Source organism: Boleophthalmus pectinirostris, unplaced genomic scaffold (assembly GCF_026225935.1).
Source record: "Boleophthalmus pectinirostris isolate CB_2022bp ecotype Guang Dong unplaced genomic scaffold, ASM2622593v1 HiC_scaffold_3, whole genome shotgun sequence".
Lineage (NCBI taxonomy): Eukaryota > Metazoa > Chordata > Actinopteri > Gobiiformes > Gobiidae > Boleophthalmus > Boleophthalmus pectinirostris.
Genome location: NW_026571299.1, coordinates 43113474 through 43139372, shown reverse-complemented (window position 1 = coordinate 43139372; position 25899 = coordinate 43113474). Strand labels below are relative to the sequence as shown.

General features: G+C 38.1%; 1 protein-coding gene across 1 annotated transcript in view; it reads left to right on the top strand.

The window, feature by feature from the left end:
- Positions 1-25899, top strand: part of LOC110170200 (band 4.1-like protein 1) — a 104078-nt gene that overhangs the window by 60208 nt on the left and 17971 nt on the right. Inside the window, 12 exon segments of the mRNA XM_020935831.2 lie at positions 5245-5379; positions 5986-6153; positions 11589-11693; positions 16670-16712; positions 16905-16980; positions 17381-17552; positions 17555-17613; positions 18020-18107; positions 18187-18339; positions 19543-19640; positions 21194-21369; positions 21728-21960. Coding sequence (XP_020791490.2) covers positions 5341-5379; positions 5986-6153; positions 11589-11693; positions 16670-16712; positions 16905-16980; positions 17381-17552; positions 17555-17613; positions 18020-18107; positions 18187-18339; positions 19543-19640; positions 21194-21369; positions 21728-21960 — 1410 coding nt within the window. The 5' untranslated portion in view covers positions 5245-5340.

Below are 25899 nucleotides of genomic sequence, written 5' to 3'. Positions count from 1 at the left end.
AACAAAACTTAAAACCACATTGCTAATTTGCATAAACTAAGCGAAGATTTTAAAAAATAGTTCATGTGTCGCTGATGCGGTCAATTTCTGTCGGATTAAAAGACATGACTCAGTGGAATACAGGTTAGTGTAACCAGATTTGTGTTTGTCAAAACCAGGACACCGTATGGGGGGTGGGAGGTGGGGACTCGTCATCGAGATCGACTTTTTCCCACTGGACACAGAAACATATGTGCTGCTTTATACACTGTGCACATGGACTCACACTTGTCCCGAACGCAACAGAAAGTGTGGAATTTCTTGTACAAATCATCGTTAAATACACATTTGTGCTTCGGTACGTTGCAGACTGACCCACTGTTTGTGTCTCGCTCCTTCTGATGCAGAGACACATGTACAGACCTGTTTGGTCACGACACACACAGCAACCTACATTTGGTTTGTCGATTAAAATGAATGTAATCAATGAAATTCTTAATGATCAATTATCGATTAATCGACTAATCATGCCCATCCCTAGCTAGAGGTGTGCAAAAATATCGGAATATCGATATATCGTATCGTTTAATGTGATGATACAGTATCAATATCATGGGCTACTGTATCGATATATCAGCAAGAGTATTTTTAGGTGTGTTTTACTAAATAATTTTGTTACAGAGCTACAGTTTTGTTGCTTGTGGAGTGAAAGGAAACTCATTTATGCAACACATTTGACATTTTCACTGTTTTGATTAAAATGTTTGTGTTTCATATGAACTTTGCACAAGAAGTGGTTTAACAAAGACTTTTAGTATCACAGACATGATTTAGCTTTTAATTTTTTATTGAACCGTATCGAATCAATTTGAAATATATCATATCGAATCGAAAGTGCACTGTATCGAGATATGTATCGTATCGTGGCCTGTGTAACGAGGTATGTATCGTATCGGCAACTTCTTAATGATACCCAGCCCTAGTATGGGCAGTGCAAAAGTAGCAGTGCAAAGAGAAAGTGCTGTTGACATGAGTTATTAAAGTGGCCGGTGTTATAAAGTGTTCATGAGTCCAGAGTCCAGCAGAGGGGAAGAAACTGTTCATGAGGCGAAAGGTTCTTGTCTGTAGCTCCGGTCATGGAAACTAAATATAGAGCATATGTTTGTCTGCAAATGTGGTATTATTGCACATAATGCAGAAACAATTTAGAGCTGTTGGTCTGAGTCGTTTAATCGATTAATAAGTCTATAGTGTCTTAGTCAACCAAAATTTTTCATGGTTGACTAAACATTACAAACTAGTGAGTGAGTGGCTTAGCTGAAGGTTTGGTATTTATAGGCAGTGTTGGGAAGGTGACTTTTCAAATGTATTCCCCTACAGATTACAGATTACATACCCCAAAATGTACTTACTTAAAGTGAGTAAAGTAATCTGATTACTTTGGATTACTTGATATTGTTATGTTTTTTTTTTAACTATATGAATGTAGCAACACATCTTGAAAATTCTTGTTTGTTTTAAATTGTCTGTTGAGCCCAAGTCTCCATGAATAAACAACTGTTTACTGTAAAGTAGCAAAGACGTGGAAATCTTAATATAAGATGTTTTGTCCTGGTTTTAGTTCCTAGTTTAGTCCTGGTTTAGACCTGGTTCAGTCCTAGTTTAGTTCTGGTTTAGACCTGGTTCAGTCCTAGTTTAATTCTGGTTTAGACCTGGTTTTAGTCTTAGTTTAGTCCTGGTTTAGACCTGTTTCAGTCCTAGTTTAGTCCTGGTTTTAGTCCTGGTTTTAGTCCTGGTTTTAGTCCTGGTTTAGACCTGGTTTTAGTCTTAGTTTAGTCCTGGACTGGTGTAGTCCTGGTTTTAGTCCTGGTGTTAGTTCTGGTTTAGAGGCACACAGGAGAACAGTGGGGTTGTATGGAAGGAGACGTGGGATATAGTCCCAAAATGTGAAAATGTGACAGAAAAATACCATCATGTAATCCATTTATTTGAACAAAGTAACTGTAATCCAATTACCACTCACTGAAACAGTAACTGTAACTGAATACAGTTACTCATAATTTGTACTCTGATTACGTAACTCTGGAACATGTAATCTGTTACTCCCCAACACTGTTTATAGGTATATGTAAAAAGGCAGATTAAACTTACATAACATATAACATATAACTTTTTTTTTTTTTTTTTTTTTTAAACACAGATATCATTCGTCTCGAGATATTTCGTTGCTGTCCGTTTGCTGCAGTTAAGGTATTTGTTGACATGAGAACATAAACTGTAGCAGACAGATGTGGTATGTGGTTTGAGTAATAGGGGAGATGTCAAGTTGCACTGGACCAGGGGAGGACTGAAGGGGTAATAAGCCTATGGGGCGTGCTCATTATTTACTGACAAGATCCTGGCTCAGGTGAAAAAGGGAAAGAAGAATTTATGTTATGTATCTACTTTTCTTTTGGCCCATGTGTCAAAGTTAATTAAATTATTTTCATTTTTCTTTTTTGTTAGAAAATAGTGAAGTCTAGTCATTTGTACCTCAGCAAGTTGTCTTTTCCCTCAGAGGCAGGCCCCTAGATAACAAGCAAAAAGAGCTTCTTGAGCCTCTGTGCTTCCTGTATGCCACATTTATAATTGCCGTGGAAGGAAGTGACTCATTTTAACTGAATGGCAAAGTGGTATTACTCTGTGGATCTTATCCATTGTAACATGGATTATCTTCCTGTTTGTCACTTTGGGTGTTACATTTTAATACTAATGTTTCTCTTTCTTTTTAACATGGACAGAGGAAAAGACTGCTTAAAATGATGATAAAATAGTCAAATTGAATAAGATGAAAAGATGAATGCCTTGCTGTGGAACAAGGCAAAGCAATAACATCTTCATGGAGACACACCCTCCATCATAAAAGTTAGAGCATCTGTGTCTAGAGCCTGTAGGACTAGTGGGACCTGGTTGAGGATTAGTGTGAGTAATGTGCAGTTACCGTACACCCATTTATTAGTTTTAAATTTATTCAGTTTTTTTTGTCATGGACCATGAACATCATTGGGCCTTATTCATAAATCTTTTCTTAAAAATGTTCGCAACTTCCACTTTAAGAAGATGCTGAGAGAACTCTGCGCCAGATTCACAAAGCATTCTTACACAGACAAATTCACCCAGCTACAAACACCTCCATGCTCATCTGTATTTCATTTACATAGAAAATGACTATGTATTTGGGTAGAAACGCCCTCTGAACTTCCATATATGGCCAATATGGGTTTGGCATTATGACATGTGAAAGTGTGAGGGAGAGTGAATGAGGTTTTACAGCTTCAGCTGCAATTTCAAATGTCTAAACTCACATGAACATTTAAGTCATAAACTTCTATAAGTAAATATAATAGTGAGGGAGTCCAGCGCTGTAACCAGGCACAAGGCTGTGACAGTAGCCCATACAGAGAGCACTGGGGCTGGGACAGACTGAAGCTCAACTGCACCCTATATAAAGTCTGTTAGACTCAGTAGACACATGCTCTATAAAACGCCTCATAAATGTTATTGGATCACATAGTATGGGTATAGGAAATTACTTACCATCATGGAGGAATCAGAATTATTTGTTGCATTGTCAGAGTAATACTTTTCTAAAACTGTAGATTTTCTGTTCTCACGAGTGCTCCTGACTGTTCATAGGATTTGCTCTTCCAGAAGAACATTTTCAGTTTAAAAAAAGGTTTGTGAATGCCAAAAATGTTTGTTAAAAGATCTAAAGTACAAAGAATGTTTCATAAATGAGGCCCACTGTCCTTTTTTTCTTTTTTTTTTTCTTGCTGTGCTGTCACCTATTTTCATTTCATTCCAATGTGTAGTGATGTCCACGTTAATTTTCATTCATTACTTTAACACGTATTTATCTTCTTAGTGCAACCATGCTCTTAAATTTACAGGACTGGCACAAAAAAAACCTTTGAATTTAAACTTGTATTGGGTGTAAAAATATATGTGCTGTTTCTACCACTGAATCATGCTTCCTCTGCCTCATTGCTGTACTCATCCGTCATGATCACCCACAGCCCCCAAGTGCATTATGGGGCTGTGCTTTGCTGAGGGCGAGTGCAGAAGACCTCCAGGGTCAAACACAGAGCCTTACAAACAAGAAAGTGTCAAGAGAGCTCTATAATGGTCTGCTTTTATGCTGGTCTGAGCAGATTACCACAGAGGATATGTATTGGGTTATTCGCCTAGTTTTTCCTTTACCGTGGGTCACGCTCTGACATGTTCCAGGGTCATGAGTTTCAATATTGTGGGAGGTTACAGCTCAAGTGGTTCTGATTTCCATAGTACTGTGCTCAATGCAGATTGTGCTAGAGAGGTGCAACTACACTGGCAATTTTACTTACTTGTTTACACACAAAACACCACTTAATACTCAAATTATGTTTTTTCTGTGTTTTTCAGCTTTCAGGGGCTTGACACTGTAGCTCGAGCTGCACAATATACAGCAGGCGAATCAAAATAGCAGTTTAATCAGTGTAATTATTAAAGCAAGGCTGCAGTTATTTAGACAATACTGTCCTCTGGAAATATCCTGTTGTATACATATTTTTTTACCAGTAGTACGCAAGGCAAATGTATTTATTAAGCACAATTCATGTCTGTGGACCCCTAATATGTTCTGATGTTCATGGGAATCTTCTGTTATTTTATCAGTTCTTATTTCAGTCTTCTCTCAAATGTTTGCAGAGATTTGCAAACAGTAGACAGTTAAAGTAATGACAAATACAATACTATAGAAATGTGTAAATATAATAGTAGAGTAGTTGAAGTGTGTTAAATTGTGTATGCTTTATTGAACCATCCCTGCATGTCATAGATTTTCTGAAGGTCTCTCGTGGCACTATTTCTTCTCTTCAAGTATTCATTTTAGGCTTAATAAATGGCAGTTCTTTTGTTTGTTCTTGGTTTAAAGCTTTTGCTCAACTAAAATTCCCTCTGAGCAGTGCCTTAATTCTATAAATCTTGTTCTTTTACGATAGTAACACTGGACCAAGTCAAAACAGATTATAACCTGTCTCAGTGTACAATTTGTAAGACATAAGGTACACCATTTGACCCATCTACTGATCTTGAGTCAGGCTTGGTCAGGACTAGGTCAAAGAGGTGTATCCATGTGGAGTGCAGTGACGCTATTGAAAAAAAGTTGCATGTATTTTAATTGGAATGATTATGTGTTCATCATACGGAGGACGGGCATGCAGTTCAAATGTGTTTTTTCTCTTTCAGATTCTTATATTTCTGAAGTAACTGTGGAGAAGCCCCACACAAAGGTGACGAGTACGGGATCTAGGAGGTCCCCACCAACAGGGGGCAGCAGCAGGCATGCACGACTCCACCTCTGACGGAAACATGGCTAAGCAGGTCAGTCAAATGTAAAATGAACATTGGTTCCCACACATTAAATACCAATTTAATAGCTTCTGTTCTTTTAGACTATTTACATGCACCCATAAGTATGGTAGCCAAAAATAGTACCCAAGTATGAATACAGTCTCTTCAAAATAACATATACAAATAACAAAATAACTCAAGTAGAAGTATCAAGTTGTGGTCCAAAAAATTACACAAATAAGGATAGAGAAAAAGTATTTGGAAAAACTAGTGCTCAAATAAGCGTAAATAATCATTATTATAATTATAATCATTTGAATTAATTTGAAAACACTGGTATTTTCAACAGAAATAAAACAAAAAAGAGAAAAACTAAACCATATCTGAAAGAGTGGTGAAAGTAACCTAAATACTCATTTAATAATAGCAATATCAACTTTTATCAAGTAGAAGTACCGTTACTTTTAATGAGAAATATTACTCAAGTAAGCATAAAAGAATGCTGCTAGAAAACTACTCTGAAAAAAACAAATTACTCAAGTAAATGTATAAAGTACAGGTAAGTGAGTACTACCTATCTGTTTTAATTAGTTACAACTGTGAGATGTGTTTCCTCAACCTCTTTTCATTCATCAGGAGCAGAACTCCAAACATGTGGATGATCATAAAGAAATAGACAACATGTCAGAGAAGACGTCTCCCAACAAGAACCTCAAGTCTCCACAGAAGGGCTCCAAGCGCATCAAAATGGCACCCTTCAAAGTGACCCTACTGGACTCCACAGAGTTTGAATCAGAAATTGAGGTATGCAGAACTATTGACTTTTACACTGGTTTTGATATGCTTTGACCTCAGATATGTTAATAATAAATTAGTAATTCTCTTTGTTGATGCTGCTATGGGCAGTGTTACAGAGAATGCAGAGAGTCAGTGTCATGCAGCGAGCTCTCCAAAGCACCACACAGTAAAACAGCCTTAGGCACTTTATAGTCTCCATAATAGATCAGATACATGTGCTGCTTCTGCATCACTGGGAGACTGAGCTACACACTGACCAGTGACCAGTGATAATGTAGCTTTAAACAATAAACAAAATAAATAAATCCAATGTCACTAAACAATAAAATCAAAATAATATATGAAATGGATTAATGATGAATACAAATATAAAGACGTCTTTAAAATATCCAAATATCAAATAGTATGAATCTGTGCTGAAGCACAGACTTCACATTGCTGTGCACAAAATCCAGTAAGTTTAAAAGTTCTGCAATGCACATATATTTGTTTGCACTTGGTTACACACACAAAATACAAAACCTCAAACTGTGCTTTGCCACATTTGACCAAACTGTCTGTATATTTTCAAGAGTATAAAAAACTCCTGTTACCACAACCCAGCGAGAGAACTTCTGTTCTGTGGTCTGCCTCTGCTCAACTGGAAAATTTCACAGCTCTGACTGGAGGCTGTACTAGCAGAATGTCATCACCTTAAAAAAAGTTTTCTTTCTGTGATCAACATTTCAACTGTGGTGAATTTTGTGTAAATTTCATTTGCACACTTCAGAATATAAGAACATTTGAGGCACTTTGTTGCTCTTGGGACACAGTACGTTTTTTAAAAGTGAGTTTGCTAAGGCCAAGTAGACTTCTGCATACTCTCAGTAGTAGAGCTGCATTAAAGGTAGTATTGACTATTGCAACCTGACAGAGCTGGGAAGTTGAAATGCACAGAGGAGATATTCCCTTTTGCTCAGACAGTAAGTAAGTCTGAGTTTAAATTGAATACAAAACCATTATAGGGAAATCTGAGATGATGATGCTGTATTTGTGGAGAAGGGAGACAATTTCAAAACACTTTCTGCATCATGGATCACATATAACAATCTGACTTTCAACAACTGGTCCAATGGATCACAATGGAACCTACCTGGATGACTGAGGGATTACACAGATATAAGTCTGAATGGTAATATTAAAGAAAGTACTACGATTTAATGTTGAAATGGCATTCTGTTGTTTGGAAAGAGTGTTTTTACTTACCATTGTGGTATAGGAATTGGAATTGAGTCTTTACCCGTACTAACCCAGCAGCTTTTGGATGTTTTTGCACTGTGAATTTTGCCTATAACATTCATTGACTTTCAGTCCAAAAGGTAGCACTTTTTCACTGTAAACCAACAGCTTTCTAAAAGTGATGTCAGTCATTAGTGCGGGCCAGGTGCACCTAACAAGAAAATAGACACTTTTTTTTCTTCTTCTTCCTTTCATGAAGCTTTAGGACACACGTCAGAGGCATGCTTTCAAAGTGTGGAATGTTTCATGTGCACCAACACCTCTTCAAGAAAATACAACACAAAATACCCCCAGGGCTTTCCATACCACAAAGCTCCACTCAGATCTGACAGGCACAAGTCACACCCCCTGACTGTTATTCCCACACAGTACTTCAAGTAGACATTTTATGGCTAATACCACACACATAATATTGCAGATTTCATATATGGGTCCGGTCAAGTGGTAACGGAGGGAAACGGGCAGATTTTTGACATTCAAATGTCTCTTATTCAGAAACTAGAGGGACTATTGAAATAAGTAAAGTATCAGAATGTAGGAAAGAGTTACACTCCAACAGGGTCAAGTTAAACCTGTGATATTCTTTCAAGTTGTTGACAAAAAAAATTTAAAAACTCATGTCGGTAACGGAGGGAATGAAATATGCAGCACTTTTTGGGCAATAAATCCAAACAGTGATAACTCTTGGTTCTCACTTCCATATCCTTAACAAACTGGTTTGAATATTTGCTTCATATAGTTTTCTACCATATGGTACAAGATTAGGTTGAAAAACCTCTTACTTTTTGACTAATGAGATTTTTTATTAAGAAAGGTCATGGTAACGGAGGGAAAAGTAACGGAGGGAAAATTGTGCAAACAAGTAGAAGGTGCAGGATTTTACATCATTTGTCGCTTTTTTCTTCTGAATACTTTAATATTACTTCAAAAAGGAAAGGAAACTATTTCTATAAAATATGTCAGTCCTTCCAAGCAAATTTTTATCATTTTAAATACTTTTTTTTTTTTTTTTTTAATCATGTCCCTTCATCAACAGTTCAAAGATGGAATAACACAAGATATGATGAAATACATCCATTTATTGACATGATTTGCAGGTCTTTGAAATTTGGGCAATAATTTTTGTTACATGTTTCATACATGGTCTGTTTAAAACGTATGGAACTTTAGAACCAAAAATGGTACAGAAAAAGGTCAACAGTTTCATAAACTAGAGTACATATGTATCTGTTCAATACATTTTTATATCAGATGCATTAACTTTAATTTTTGGCCTTGCTGTTTACTTCTGCTTGACCGGGACCATATACTTGTAGCTATATTGCACTTTTTAGTATTTGCACTGGTTCTAGGATCATGTGAGACCATTGGAGTTTGCACGTTCTCTCTGCGCCTGAGTGGAGTTTCCTTGGATACAGAGGTTTCCCTAAAATGAAGGAAAGGAGTGAAGAAAACAATGGAAACCGAGACCCTGGTTTTCTTTATTAATCTTAAGCCAATGATGTTTATAAAATTAGATCTAAGACTAAGAGCAAGCTTTATTGGGTCTTTGGGTATACTTTGGGACTCCTCTAGGAGTTCCATTTTCCCTGATCAAACTTGCACACAACCTAATAGTGTTGTACAAATGTGTAACTCAATTTCGATACTAAGGAATATACTTGATATTCAATACCACTTCCAATACTATGATGATAATAAAAGCACAACAGAATGACATTTTCAACATTGTATCGTAGTACTTTCTTGGCCTTTCGTTTCCTTATGAATGTTAATCCCTTAGTCATCCAGGTAGAATCCATGGACATATAGTAGTCTGTGTGGTCATAGGCTGCGTTCAGACTGCAGCCTGAAGTGATCCAAATCCAATTTTTTGGCCTCTATGTGACCTGTGTCTGATCTTTTAATGTCAGTCTGAACCACACAGATTCGATTTTTTCAAATGTGACCCAGGACACTTGGATATGTGCTCCTGAAACTGATACATATCTGATCTTTTGACATGCGACTTCAGTGTGAACGCCCAAAGTGCATTCATCCACCTACACGTTATCAACAAGACACAAACATCACTATTTTGCGCTGAAGTAGGCAAAAATTGTTAATGAACTCCATGTCACTGAAGTGAAGCACATCACCACTCACCACTCTTGACTACATCTCCACATCCACACGTTCCTTTCTACGGACGTCGCTGCCGCTGTCCCACAAAACACCACGGCCAAAAACCTCGTCCTTCTCCTTCACAATCTCCTCCTTAAAACAAGTAAGTTGTTCATGTTTTGGCTCCGGTACGAGAGGAACTTTAAAATCTCCAGATGCTCGATGCTGCGTCCATGTTTGGACAACTTCTGTAAACACAGAGCACACTCGCTGCGGTTGACGCCATCGTGTCTCCAGTGCACATGTGGGACACTTTCGGGCCATTTAACGTTCACACTGGAGTCACATACAAGTCGCATTTAATTGGAAATGTGAACGACCTCACAAAAACATCGGATTTCACAAAAAAATCGGAATTGAGCGTTAAGCCCTGCAGTCTGAACATAGACTTATATTTGTTCTGACACAACTCAAGATCATTCTAAAGCTATTCAACAAAGATTCATTTCTGTGCTGTGAATCTGTTTTACTTGCTGAAATTAGTATCTAGATTTGATAGTAGTTTTAGTATTATCTGATTTCGATACCTTTGACAACCCTATAATCTAATCCTCCATGCTCGGTCCTAACTCGGGGCTAGACCTGTTCACTGTATGTATATACCCACAGGCAGCCCTTGCCTCTGCTGACCTCATTTACACTGTACAGCTGCAGAGTGGTAGATAAGACTATTTTAGAGAAAATTATGTTTTGTACGTTAACCTGTTTCATGTCAGGCGTTTTGTTTATGTGCTACAAATTGCTTTAGCAGACCAGACTGTCTATATAATGATGTTTCTGTTTAAAAGACACTATTGTTTTACCTACACTTGCCCAGCTCATGCCGTTTACATAATATTTATATGGCTACATCAACTTTGACACTGTGAATTAAGTCCTTATGTGTCAAAGACAACATTTCACCCAAATGTAAAGTCTTACATAAGAAATAATGAGACATGCCAGGGATAATAGTGCTTCTGTTTCCTTGGTAACCACTTGCTTCATCTCTGCTGCCAGCCCAGAGTCAAGCACCATATGTGCCTCTTGTTAAATTACATTGATACAGTTGGGCCTCCATTTACTTTTTCAGTATCCTAGAATAAATAGATTTTTGTCATACCCAAAAATATTGGAATTAGAATTTATTTAAAAATCTATAATTAACCGTTTTGAATTCACAATGCACAGTGCACCTGAGTGGCTGAGGGGCGCAATACATTTCTACCACAAGGACCCATATGAAGACTTTTCTGATCTGTTATAATGTTGCTTCCACTTAACATAACTGGAGTTGTGTTTTGTTTCATTCACACATGTTTAAGTTCTTCTCTCAAACTGAAGACACTCTGTTCCACCTTGTGATGTCATGTGGTAATACAGGAAGTGCTCCATTATGTTTTTAAACTCCATTTATCTTCCCTAGAATCATTTGGATAATTTCAACCCTAGAATTGCTAATCTCTACTGAAAAGGTAGCTGTTAACAGAACAGAGCATTTGGAGCTTTGGAGCTGTAAAAGACTAATAATAAAGGATTACTCCTACACATGTGAATGAAACAAAACACAACTCCAGGTATGTTTCTCAAGAGCAACAACAACATTATAACATAACTTACAGCTCACATCAATTTTGTGTAATATAAGACATTTAAAAGGAATTGGTGAAATTGTCCAAGGCTGTCCCATCTAATAACTACAGATGAGATAAAACACTATAAATATGTTGGTTGGAACAGATTTGCTTTCTCTTATGTTTTCTTTACTTGCTTTTCCTTGGAGTGAAAACACAAATCATCGAAATGTTCAATAATTGTGAAAATAATGGAAAAATAACTTTAAAATTTAGATGCAAATACAACTGGACTAAAGTCTCAAACTGAGAAAGCAATATATGCTATAAACATGTGGCTAATGGGCTGTAACAAGAACATAATGCACATTATAGCAACAATGAAGCAGGGGGGATTGCATTTATGTTTGCTTGTCTCTTTACCACTGTGTCTGTGCTCTTTGGCAGAAACACTCCAAAGGGCAGGCTCTGGTGGATCTGGTCTGTGAGCACCTGAACCTCCTGGAGAAGGACTACTTTGGCTTGACCTTTGCAGACAGTGACACACAGAAGGTCAGTGGTTTATGTGTGGTCTTAGGGCCTGTACCTGATTTAATGTATTCTTGTCACAATCTCTTTACATTATGCAATGTATGGTAAAAGCAGCGAAAAATTAATTTTACATATAATTTTCTCTGGTAATGAAGCTCAGCAGTCATTGTCTACCCCCCAGTTCCAAAAGTAAATTTCTCATAAATTGTTCCTGTAGACTTTGAGGGGAAAAAATTATAAAAAAAATTAAAGGTTTGGAAGTTTGCTTAGGGCTAATTAGCTACGTGGTAATGACCACAAGACCTATAATTTTATGTGCAATCTATTTCTGAAACTTTTTAAACCTCTAAATTAAACATTTTGATGAATCTTGGATTTTAAATGTGCTTTTTGGACTTTTTATTTATTTTATGTATTCAATATTTTACCAGGCAAGTCAATGGAGAACATCTTTGCATTTACAATGATGATCTAGTCAGGAGGCAGCATAAAACACTAACACATCAATCATAACATGAAATGGTGAATCAAAACACGAGACAGTGAAACATTTGCAGATTAAAGATATGAAAATGTTAAAAGCATGTGCACTGATCCTGCAGAATACTCTAGGTTTAGTGTTTAAAAGTAGACTGAGGGAAACGCAAACTAAGTTCTGTAGGTGGTTCCGGTCGCTTGCTAGAGAGAAGTGAGGAGCAGCCAAAAACTTTACTATGTAGCTAATTAGTGTCCGCAACACTTTGAACTCTTGATATTAGATTTTTTTTTTTTTTTAAGTCTATTGGAAAAATTTTAATTTTATTGAAATTTTACTCCTAGCACCAGAGCGGACTTCGAAGTGGGCGGGACTGTGGAGCTCTATAATTAACAGAAGGTCCAGACAGGGTCCCCAATTTTCATCCAATCAGGCTCACTGATACAAAGAATAATGGGAAACCAACTACCTGACGTTATCCCAGACAGCTAACACGTGACACTTCAAGAGTGACAAAAAAGTAAATAGTGGTTGGAGATTGGAAAACTATAAGGAAACAGCTACATGAGACTGTCCCAGACCCTCGTCTGTGTGTTCTGTGGCACAGTGTACTAAGTGGGCAGGGCTAAAAGCTCAGACTAAAACGTGTTCCTGACTCAAATTTTGAAATCAAGTACAGGAGAATTTGTGGTTTGTGGTGAATTTCCCATTCACTTATTGGATAAGGTTGGCAACATCCTCCATCACTCTAAAATATTAATAGTTTAGTGTTAATTTTGACAAACACTTACTGAATGTGTTCGCTGTTTGAAAGAAAAATGTGATTTATCTTTGATGCATTCAAAACCATAAAGCCTGATTTCAAATTGTCTGGAGTGTATATTGGCACTCAGGTATTGTAAGAGGTTGAATGATGTAGCCATTTGCCTTAGTTCTAATTCAGAGCTTCACAATACCAATGTGTCAATGAAATGCAACCACTAAGTACAAGAGGAAAAATATTATGTACAGTTGAGTCAATTATAAATTATTTAGGTTGATTTAACATTTTGACACACTATTACTCAAATAAATGAAAACTGATACAACAAAATAAATAAATTAGTTCAAAATCAGTCATTTATTGAGCAACAGGCAGCGTTGGGAAGGTTACTTTTAAAATGTACTCCCCTACAGATTACAGATTACATACCCCAAAATGTAGTTTGTAACATAATCCATTAAATTACTTAAAGTGAGTTGTCTGATAAAAGAAAAAAAAAATCCAGACTTTACTGAACCAAATTAAAAGTATTATTGATAGAAGACGAGGAGACACGTCCACACAGCAGGATTTAGTCCTGTTTTAGTCCTGTCTTAGTCCTGGTTTAGACCTGGTTTAGACCTGGTTTAGTCCTGGTTTAGTCCTGTTAAATCCTGTTTTAGTCCTGGTTTAGATCTAGTTTAGACCTGGTTTAGTCCTGGTTTAGACCTGGTTTAATCTGGTTTAGTCCTGGTTTAGTCCTGGTTTAGACCTGGTTTAGACCTGGTTTAGACCTGGTTTAGTCCTGGTTTAGACCTGGTTTAATCCTGGTTTAGACCTGGTTTAATCCTGGTTTAGTCCTGGTTTAGACCTGGTTTAGTCCTGGTTTAGTCCTGGTTTAGACCTGGTTTAGACCTGGTTTAGTCCTGGTTTAGACCTAGTTTAGACCTGGTTTAGTCCTGGTTTAGTCCTGGTTTAGACCTGGTTTAGTCCTGGTTTAGTCCTGGTTTAGACCTAGTTTAGACCTGGTTTAGACCTGGTTTAGTCCTGGTTTAGACCTGGTTTAGTCTGGTTTAGACCTGGTTAGACCTGGTTTAGTCCTGGTTTAGTCCTGGTTTTAGTCCTGTTTAGTCCTGGTTTAGACCTGGTTTAGTCTGGGTTTAGACCTGGTTTAGACCTGGTTTAGTCCTGGTTTTAGTCCTGATTTAGCTCAAAATGTGAAAACAGGAAAATACCTCCATATCATCCATTTATTTCAACAAAGTAACTGTAATCCAATTACCACTCACTGAAACAGTAACTGTAACTGAATACAGTTACTCATAATTTGTACTCTGATTATGTAACTCCAGTACATGTAATCTGTTACTCCCCAACACTGGCAACAGGTTACAGTACAGAACACCCTATTAACACATTTGCTTTTAATATGTTTGTCAGAATGTGCTGCCCCCTGTGGGTGGACCGACTAATGTCCTGGTGGTAAACTGACTAGTTAGACATTCTGACACATAAAAGAGTCAGCGTGGTTGAGCAGTTAGCATTGCCACTTTGATCAGTGTGACAGAGGATCAGAACCATGCTTATCAGGGAGGAGCTGAAGCCTGCTGCCTCCGGAAATCACCAAACAGTCCCGGGATTTCAAATGTCACTTCAGATGCCCTTTCTGTCTCTGCGCACATACAGTCTTTGATATGAGCACTAAGGGAGGGCTTTCAGTGACTGTGATGGCTTCATAATGTGGGTAAATAGCCAAAGTTGAAGAAACGTTCTCATTAGTGTATATATACTTTTTAGAGTAAATGCTATGCTAATTGAGTGTACTTTGGCCTTATCTGATATAAGGTAGATTCCAGGGGCCTATAACCACCCTCACCTCATTAGAGTTTTAGCAGCCTGATTAAATAGTGCTGCAGTCTGGGTATTAGTGTATGAGTTATGACTATATGTTTATTTGTGTAGTAGTGTGTTTATGTATTAACAGTGTTGGGGAGTAACAGATTACATGTACTGGAGTTACGTAATCAGAGTACAAATTATGAGTAACTGTATTCAGTTACAGTTACTGTTTCAGTGAGTGGTAATTGGATTACAGTTACTTTGCTGAAATAAATGGATTATATGGAGGTATTTTCCTGTTTTCACATTTTGGGCTAAACCAGGACTAAACCAGGTCTAAACCAGGTCTAAACCAGGTCTAAACCAGGATTAGAACCAGGACTAAACCAGGACTAAACCAGGACTAAACCAGGTCTAAACCAGGACTAAACCAGGACTAAACCAAGATTAAACCAGGTCTAAACCAGGACTAAACCAGGTCTAAACTAGATCTAAACCAGGACTAAAACAGGATTTAACAGGACTAAACCAGGACTAAACCAGGTCTAAACCAGGTCTAAACCAGGACTAAACCAGGACTAAACCAGGTCTAAACCAGGATTAGAACCAGGTCTAAACCAGGATTAGAACCAGGTCTAAACCAGGATTAGAACCAGGACTAAACCAGGACTAAACCAAGACTAAACCAGGACTAAAACAGGTCTAAACCAGGACTAAAACAGGATTTAACAGGACTAAATCATGCTGTGCGGACGTGTCTCCTCGTCTTCTATCAATAATATTTTTAATACGGTTTATTAAAGTCTGGACTTTTTATTTTCTTTTATCAGAAAAAAACTTCTTATGTTACAATATCCTAGTCTTTGCTTTTCTGCAGCAAATCACGTAATCCAAAGTATTCAGATTACGTTACTCACTTTAAGTAATTTAATGGATTCCGTTACAAACTACATTTTGGTGTATGTAATCTGTAATCTGTAGGGGAATACATTTTAAAAGTAACCTTCCCAACACTGTGTATTAGTAGTGCAGCATATACATATACACATGTACATATACACACACAAACACAGAATAGACTAAGACAATCGCAAGCAGAAATAAACAGAACAAACAGAATTAAATGTGTATTAGTATGAGGTAGTGTGTACATGTGCTGGGGAACAGTGTACTGACATGCCACAGGAGGCCAGGCTGCTTCAGGACAGAGCTTTGATGATCCTCTGATGTGACTACACGAAGACTGTCACAGAATGAGCACATGTGCTCCCTCTGTTAGATCAGACTGCTTGCTGCACAACAAGCAGTTTAAAATATGAAGTGGTTTAAATCTTAAATATATGACTTGGCCGCTGTACTTTTAATAATACAGCATGCTTGATATTCATGAGTGATCTGATTAAACCACACGGAACAGCTGGTGTTATTGTTGTATGTTTTAATATATTTTAACAAACACATAGACACACTCATTAGAAAACAACACAAAACAGCACAAAGCAACACCATAAAAGTAGGAGCTTGTAAAATTGAAAGTAGAGATAAGAGTGCATTGTTTGGTTCTAAAAGTAAAAAATGAGGTGCTCCTCAAAGACAAAAAGTACAAAAAGAGGTTTTGCAGGATAAAACAACATATGTGAATGTATACTAATGCTAATAAAACCTAAAACCTGAATAAACTCAATGGGCAGCACACATTGTGAAGAGTTTTGGAGTCTAGATTCAATATGAGTGGTGACGCTGCAACACTGCTGAAACAGATGCCTGTAAAGTGAAATGTTCTGTGTGCGCGTTGAGAGGCTCAGCAGGTGGGAGATTTTCTCTTATTTTACCATATGGAGCAGTTTCATTAGGAACGCTGATGCCCATTACAGCCCAATGAGACGCTGGGGTGTGCACGTTTCTCACTGCCCTCTGTGATTTGTGCCTTCTGTTTTTCAGAACTGGTTGGACCCCTCTAAGGAGATCAAGAAGCAGATGCGCAGTGAGTTTCTCTTCCAAGTAACTGGTCTGATAGATGTTTTCATTATCATTAGTCAGGTTTAGATTTGTTGGCACACATTTTGTCAGCCACACTTCCATCATGATTCATAATTACACTTTTATCACTAATTGCTTCCTCTATGACAGACCAAGATCAGCAGGGAGATGTAATTTTTATGATGACTTTTTACAGACTCTCCTTGGCTCTTTGCCTTTGCTGTCAAGTTCTACCCTCCGGACCCCTCACAACTCACTGAAGACATCACAAGGTCTCTATACTTCATCAAACATACTGTATCAGCAGTTTAGTCATGCTGCTACTGTATTTTTAAACAGATTATACATGTGTAAAGCGATGTGTCTGCAACTAGATCATTTTTTACATAAAAGAGAATATTGTTAAACTATACTTGATTTTCTCAACTATCTAAAAATAATCTTGTATTGACATGAGTTTTGTTCAAAAGTGTGATTGTCAAAAGAATGCAGTTGACATGCACTTATTCTCGTATTTACCCTTTTTGGTTATTTTCTTGTCAGAGCAGTTCAAATATGTGTGGTTATCCTGGATTAGAACGAAGATGTTTGTACCTGTAGTGTATTAGCAGAGTAGAGCCTGTTGGAGCGTGCTTGTCTGAGTGCCAGTTCTGTGCCTTGTGTGTGTGATAGGTACTACCTGTGTCTGCAGCTGAGGGATGACATGCTGTCAGGACGCCTGCCCTGCTCATTCGTCACTCACGCCCTGCTAGGCTCCTACACTGTGCAGGCCGAGCTGGGGGACTACGACCACGATGACCATGGCTCAGACTATGTCAGTGACTTCCGCTTTGCCCCAAACCAGACGCCCCAAACCAGACCCGCGAGCTGGAGGAGAGAGTCATGGAGCTCCATCGCAACTACAAGTACATTTCTTTGAATCAGCCAACTTACATAGATATGTCTCTCCAGTAGCAGAAAGAGTAAAAGCATAGACATGCAATGGACAAGCTAACAATAATTGGCTTGATATACTTTCCTTTATCAACATTTGACAGTATGATAAATGTGTTCTATTGCAGTGATGGATGTGCCCACAGTGTCATTTACATGCTCACATTATTGGGCTCTGTTGTATGAGTAACAGCTTTCAGTGCACTCTTGATTCAGCCTTTATCATTGGCAGGCACACAAACATTTTCCTTTTAGAGACGGAAGGAAAGTGAAATTCAATGTATTATACACATAATCCAAACTGGCCCCGAGGAGACTGTATAATTTGAAAAGAGCTGTCAATTTAGCAAATATACTTGATTGATGTCCTGCTCACAGGGGGATGACTCCAGCAGAGGCCGAGATGAACTTCTTGGAGAATGCGAAGAAGCTGTCTATGTACGGGGTAGACCTCCATCACGCCAAGGTACTGTCTCTCTAAAGCAATTCTATTATGTTAACTGCATTATGTGATCTCATTATGCCTGACAATAATGACTCTCCAGGACTCAGAAGGGATTGAAATAATGTTGGGAGTATGTGCCAATGGGCTGCTGATTTATCGCGACAGACTGAGGATCAATCGCTTTGCCTGGCCCAAGATCCTCAAGATCTCCTATAAAAGGAGCAACTTTTACATCAAGATACGCCCAGGGGAGGTACACACTAAGCTTTTATGAATTACATAGTACTCTGAGTTGATGGATGCTTACTGTTGTAATTTGAACTATTTAGGAAAATAGTCCAAATATCAAAGTATATGTTTATGCCACTTGAAATTAACAAAGATATAAAAAATACACACACATATATACATATACATATATATATATATATATATATATATGTGTGTGTGTGTGTGTGTATATATGTATATGTATGTATGTATGTATGTGTATATATATATATATATATATATATATATACACCTGCTAATATTAGTATTCTTTAAAAAAAAAAAAGCATTTTAAGCAGACATAACGTATTAAATTTAGATTCTAAACAGTTGATGGCACATCAAGATTTTTTTGTGTGGAAAAATGTGTAAAGTTAATATATTCACTGTATACGTAAACAGCACTCACAGAGGCTTGAAATATTATGGCACTTCGCTATGATACTGTTTTATTTTTGCCATACACTCACATTGTTCTTAAAGCCCTCTATATCCTAATGTGCTAGTGTGATGCCTGGTACCAATCTAGCCCCCTTTCTGTGCTCTATGTAGTCCACACGCTGCTCCTCTGTCTGCCCCCTGCTGTGTCTGTGTGACACATACACACACTGAGTCTGTGTGACACATACACACACACTGAGTCTGTGATGAACACATACACACACAGTGAGTCTGTGATGAACACACACACACACTGAGTCTGTGATGAACACATACACACACAGTGAGTCTGTGTGACACATACACACACTGAGTCTGTGATGAACACACACACACACTGAGTCTGTGATGAACACATACACACACAGTGAGTCTGTGATGAACACACACACACACTGAGTCTGTGATGAACACATACACACACAGTGAGTCTGTGATGAACCAAAGAAAGAGCTCTTTAATGGGGACGCCGCAGCTGCACTGTCAGCCACAAAACTCACAGAAAAAGGCAACTTTGAAATTGTTTTATTTTTAAGTTTACACTTACAGTAGGCTACAGGAGGTTCTTTCAGTAAATTATTATCTGCTGTTTTAATGCTCAAAGCTATTTCTCACAGTGCAAGTTAAGTTTTAGATTAAATAAATAAATAATAATGAAAGAAAACACCACAGTTTGTTGATGCGTATGCTACATCACTGTATACTGTACTAATGGGTGATATATACTTTTTGTCTTCTTTTTAAGTATGAGCAGTTTGAGAGCACTATCGGTTTTAAACTACCAAACCACAGAGCTGCCAAGAGGCTGTGGAAGGTCTGCATTGAGCACCACACATTCTTCCGGTAAGTATCAGTTTGTGGTGGACTAGAATTTGAAAGAGACAGAAAACAATTTAACTAATGTCTGTGTAGGTTTTCTCTGGTTTTCCCTACCAGTATAAAATACATAGAATAAGGTTCCCTATGAGGCCAGGACTGTGGAATTTTCCTGGTTCAATACATAAATAAAACTACTGATTTATGCTATTACATTTAGAATTTACTGATAATAATGGATTTTATTGCCATGTCAACATCACCAGACACAGTATTTGCCTGAAACAACATCGTAGGATATGTTGCTGCATGGCTAAAACACTGGGGTGATTTGGGACTTTTGCTACTGTTACAAAACAATACAGTTACATAAGGTATACAGTGATGTTGAAATAGACAACAAAATAGCACATAAAATCCATGTTACGTTTGTATACATGCCAGTATAAAATTCAACAGATGTAGGGCTATACTTAATTCCCTCAAATAATTATAACTGCAAAACTACAAACACTGCAGCAACAAAAGGTGACACATTTATCATGTTTTATTTTGTCTTTTGTTTTCTACTGATAAAAAGAACACTGCTGAACCAAACAAGTACAAAGCCCTCTAAAACAATAGTTATTCTCTGCCATCCCTGGAGGCTGCCACCATGGCTATAGAGAACTGCAGTAAAACACAAACAGATTTTAGAGTTACAAAAACAAGCTATGCTGTAGCATTTGTCATGTTCACCAGCTCTGAGTGAGGAAGGCTTTTCAGGGTCACAAAATACAGGAGGGATCGAGGAGAAAGACAACTGGAGTAAGCAGATTCCATCATTAATTTATTAAAACAGATAAACAACACTTAGGCCTTCCATTCCTAAAGACAATTAAGCTGATCCATCTCTGTCTGAGTTAGTTCAAGTTTTCCATAAAGCAGAGTCATCCACAAAAGTATTCTGTTAAAAACCTTTTGGTTGGGGGTCCGTCACCTGCTTGTTTATATGGATATGTCATTGCGCTGCCTGGAATATTCCACAGTATGACATTAAACTGTTCTACTTACATTTACTCAGTTACAGGTGGTTTTATAGCTCAAAAATATCTAGAAAAACATGCATTCTAACTGTGAGTGGGGGTCACCTCTCCACAGATCTGCTCTGTAACTTGGTCTGGTTTGGTCTCCATGAAGATAGAAACTTTTATTAATTCCATACTGTGAAACATTCCACACAAAGCAATAACATTTCCATGGAGAAAAGCATTTGACGGACCCTACATCCGAAAAGTGCACAATTTTAGTTCATAATTCAACCTTCTTCAGCCAAAATCTGAATTTGCATATTGTAGATTACATATTGCATAAGTACTCATGATAAATATTGATCCCCCCCAAATTTTTGTTCCATCTGTCATATATTCTATGCAGCATTTATTGGGACAGGCCTAGCCACATTATCACAACATTTGTTTTAACCCAGTCCACAGCAAGTTTTCAAGAATAAGTAGTAGATAGACAGACATGTGATAGTTACAGTGATGTGAAAATTATTCCTTTCTGGTTTCTTAAAATCTCTTAACATGCTGTTCCAGACTGGTGTCACCAGAACCTCCACCAAAAGGGTTCTTGGTGATGGGTTCAAAGTTTCGGTACAGTGGCAGGACTCAGGCTCAGACCAGACAAGCCAGTGCGCTGATAGACCGGCCTGCTCCACATTTTGAGCGCTCCACCAGCAAGAGGTTCCTTCTGTCCCGCAGTCTGGATGGAGGTATGATGTGATAAAACTTCCTGGTATTAATTATGGCCTATTTGTCTAATTTGTAATTCATTAAATTTAGTAAACTGTAAACTTGATTTACTTGTAGTTCTATTTAGGTATTAATACCGCCTTGTTCCAGGTTTCCCCTAATTTGTCCCTGATAATGCTTGTTTTGTGCAGTTTCATGCCAAAATTTCTGAAGAAGAGCTTGACTCCGAAACGTCACATTCTGGCACTATTAAAATACTAAAAAAATTGGAAGCTTCAAAGAACTGCAATGCAGTTTTTTTTTCTATTACGCACAGTTCGCCTCACATGTTTACTTTTACATCTTATTAGACGAATATCTGTATCTTTTTGCCTGTAGAGTTCTCACGACCCATGTCATCCATGTGTGAGAACCACGACAGCTTGTCCCACCGCAGCATCAGTGAGCAGCGGCGCCCCCACAGTCCATCCGGAGACGAGCAGGAGACGGAGCTGGAGCACAGTCTGGAGCAGGAGGAGGAGGACAGAGAGCACGGACCAGATCATGAGCTGGGACGGGACAGTGGAGATGATAATGGCAATGTGACTCCAAGCAGGAAGAAAGACATCAGGGTAATGCCAAGAGTAGAGCAAAAAACATTGTATTTATTTGATGTTTACTTGATACAGACAGATAGAATTCGATGCAGGTATCGTCATGCTGTTTACAGAGTTTATAGTGTTTACAGCCTAATTTGCAACACCAGCCCCTAGAAAGACATTCTAGACCAGGGGTGTTCACACTTTGTCAGCATGTGAGCTACTTACAAAATGACCAAGTCAAAATGATCTACCTAATACAAAGTCAAGCAAACTGCACTGAAACACTCTGTGCCCCTTTTTTGGACCCTCACCCACAGTTTGAGAACCTCTTCTTTAAGAGAACTTCCTCTGGCACTTTACACAAAACTGTGAAAAAAGTGAAGGAAGATTTTTAAACCTGTTTTTTAAAGATCCAAACTGGAGTTACATTCTTTTCTGGTTTTGCAGTGATATTTACCAGCCTCTGCACATTTACCAAACCAAACGCACATCGTGACAAACACAGATGCATTTGTGCACTTTTGTTAGACAAACTTCAGTCAAATGTGGCAGTAGGTCTGTTCTGTAGATCCGCTCTATGCTGTAGACCTGCTTTGTGCCAACACTGGAACACAAATTTAGACTGGTTTTTGCTTCACGTTTGGTCTTGCTCTTCTAATCAGCCGCACTGTGGGAGGGGCTTGTGTTCGCTGTACGCAGGAAGGAGCGAGAGCGTGAAAAGGCGAGGGGCGGCGTGCTGACGTGAGGCAGATGGACAGGTAGGATGTTTAGGAAGTTGAACCTGCCCTGTGATGCACGCTGGTACACGAGGGCACACGCTGTTGCAGACGAGCCGTGCATAGGGAGCGTGTGTGTTTGTGATGTGCCGTAGAGTCTCCGCGGGTTTCAAATGAGCGCACAGGCTGCACTGAGACGCCCCACACGCTCCTGCACCCCGCTACAAGTTTATTACCAACAGCAGCAGCCGTAATGAAATATGATCACACTTGTTGAGTGTCAGACCTTGAGTGAGAGACAAGACCGAGTCCAAACGTGAGTCCGAGACGAGACATGGCGATCTACCCACACGACCTTGGCGATCGACTGGTAGATCGCGATCGACGTATTGAGCACCCTTGGTCTAGAACAACAAACACACATAAAAGCACTGTATCACCTGTTTGATTGGCCAGAGCTCAGACAATATGCAGATTGTGCTTTGAAAATTAACTAGTACCTATCTCAGTCAGTAGTATTTTTCATGTGTACATTTTGGTTCTGGTCAAGTACAATTTTAGAAGAAGTACTTGTAACTGAGTGAATTTGTAGATATGTAACTATACTTTTACTTGAGGACTAATTCACAGTGCTCTTTCCACCTCGTTCATTGAATGTGAACACTCTTGAATCCTGTAAAACCAAATCAAAAACAGGGCTGTACTTACATCTTTAAGTGTGATGACGGGACTAAAAAACTAAACCTAGCTGTTCATTTATCTTTCTTATGAAGTCAAGGACCAATAAGGCAATTTTAATTATAGATTGTTTTGGTGAAAGTATACTTAAATTTCAGTTTAGAAATAGCCACACAAATTTAACAGATCAATTTGAAGTCTATTCAGGTAATAAGATTGCCAAACTATTCATGTTGCAAACACCTTTCACTTAATTTTGTGCTGACAAAAAGTATGCTGAACAATGTTTACCGGTACTTCCAAAATAAATCCTTTTGTAGACCCAGTAAACACACAGAAATCGACTTACCACTGAGATACCAAAACATCTCAATTTAGACACTTGAAGCTTGAAGTTGTCCCATTGAATTTTGGCCTGACTACTTCTCTGCCTCTGTGGGAATACTGTGTTATTACATAAACCTATACTTTAAGAGTAATTGCAAGCTTCTGTGCTATCAACTTTTCTATTTCTTGTCAACCTGAGGAGCTTAAAGGCTAGAAGTATAGGTTTCCACTGTGAAAAAGTGTTAGCGTCCTAGTCTCATCCTGTTGTGGGGATTTACCTCCTTCTTTCATTCTGATTCTCTTACATGCTCAGAGGGCCCTGTAAAAATCCCTGCTTTGTGGTCTTAACCCTCTCATTGTGTATAACTGTAACAGCGTACTTTTGTAGCTAACACCCTTTTCTCTTCTGACTTATGCTTACCAAAAGGAGGAGAGGCTTTCACCAATTGACAATAAACAGGAGGTATACCGATACCTGTTCATAGTTTCAATAATTTTGGGTGCTCATTGCAAAAGAAAATTCTGTGAACTGGAAAGCCTTGTTAGAATCGTTTCCTTATCAAAAACATACCTGGAGTTGTGTTTTGCTTCATTCACACATGTTTGAGTGATGGATTATCAGGCTGTCTACATCTCCAAAGCTCAAAATGCTGTGTTCCATCTTGTAATGTAGTTGTAGTTTTCAAGTTTACACTTACTTTTAAACTTTATTTCAGTAGAGATTTGCAAGTCCAGGCCTGAAATCATGCAAATTATTTTAGTGAAGGTGTATGGAGTTTACAAACACAGTGAAGTACTTAGGGGTGTGCAAAAATGTCGGATATCGATATATCGTATCATTTAATGTGATGATACAGTATCAATACGAGGGCTACTGTATCGATATATCACCAAGAGTATTTTAGGTGTGTTTTACTAAATAATTTTGTTACAGAGCTACAGTTTTGTTGCTTGTGGAGTGAAAGGAAACTCATTTATGCAACACATTTGACATTTTCACTGTTTTGATGATTAAAATGTTTGTGTTTCATATGAACTTTGCACAAGAAGAAGTGGTTTAACAAAGACTTTAGTGTCACAGCCACGATATAGCCTTTATTTTTTATTGAACTGTTTTGAATTAATTTGAAATATATCATATCGAATCGAAAGTGCACTGTATCGAGATTTGTATCGTATCGTGGCCTGTGTATCGAGGTATGTATCGTATCGGCAACTTCTTAATGATACCCAGCCCTAGAAGTACTTCCTGTATTACCACATGACATGAGAAGGTGGATCAGAGTGCTATCCGTTTAATTAAAGAACCCAGTCTAAATATGCAGGATTTGTGAGTGAATCTTGTGTGAATGAAACAAAACACAACTCCATCTTTGTTTGCGATGAGGAAACGACATTACAACAACAATCCTGAGAGAATTAAATTTTCTTTAGCTATGGATACTACCAGGGATTACACTGAGATCTTGGGTGCTCATTATCATTATCTCTACACTGACCAAACCAAAACACTAAAAATATATGTGCAGTGTTGGGAAGGTGACTTTTAAAATGTATTCCACTACAGATTACAGATTACATACCCCAAAATGTAGTTTGTAACGGAATCCATTAAATTACTTAAAGTGAGTAACGTAATCTGAATACTTTGGATTACTTGATTTGCTGTAGAGAAGCAAAGATGAGGAAATCTTCACATAAGATGTTTAGTCTGCTAAAAGAAAATTTTAAAAAGCCCAGACTTTACTTAACCGTATAAAAAATATTATTGATAGAAGACGAGGAGACACGGTCCACACGGCATGATTTAGTCCTGTTTATTCCTGATTTAGACCTGGTTTAATCCTTTTAAATCCTGTTTTAGACTTGGTTTAGACTTGGTTTAGACCTGGTTTGGACCTGGTTTAGACCTGGTTTTAGTCCTGGTTTAGTCCTGCTTTAGTCCTGCTTTAGTCATGGTTTAGTCCTGGTTTAATCCTGGTTTAGTCCTGGTTTAGACCTAGTTTAGACCTAGTTTAGACCTGGTTTTAGACCTGGTTTGGACCTGGGTTTAGACCTGGTTTTAGACCTGGTTTAGTCCTGCTTTAGTCCTGCTTTAGTCATGGTTTAGTCCTGGTTTAATCCTGGTTTAGTCCTGGTTTAGACCTAGTTTAGACCTAGTTTAGACCTGGTTTTAGACCTGGTTTGGACCTGGGTTTAGACCTGGTTTTAGACCTGGTTTAGTCCTGCTTTAGTCCTGCTTTAGTCA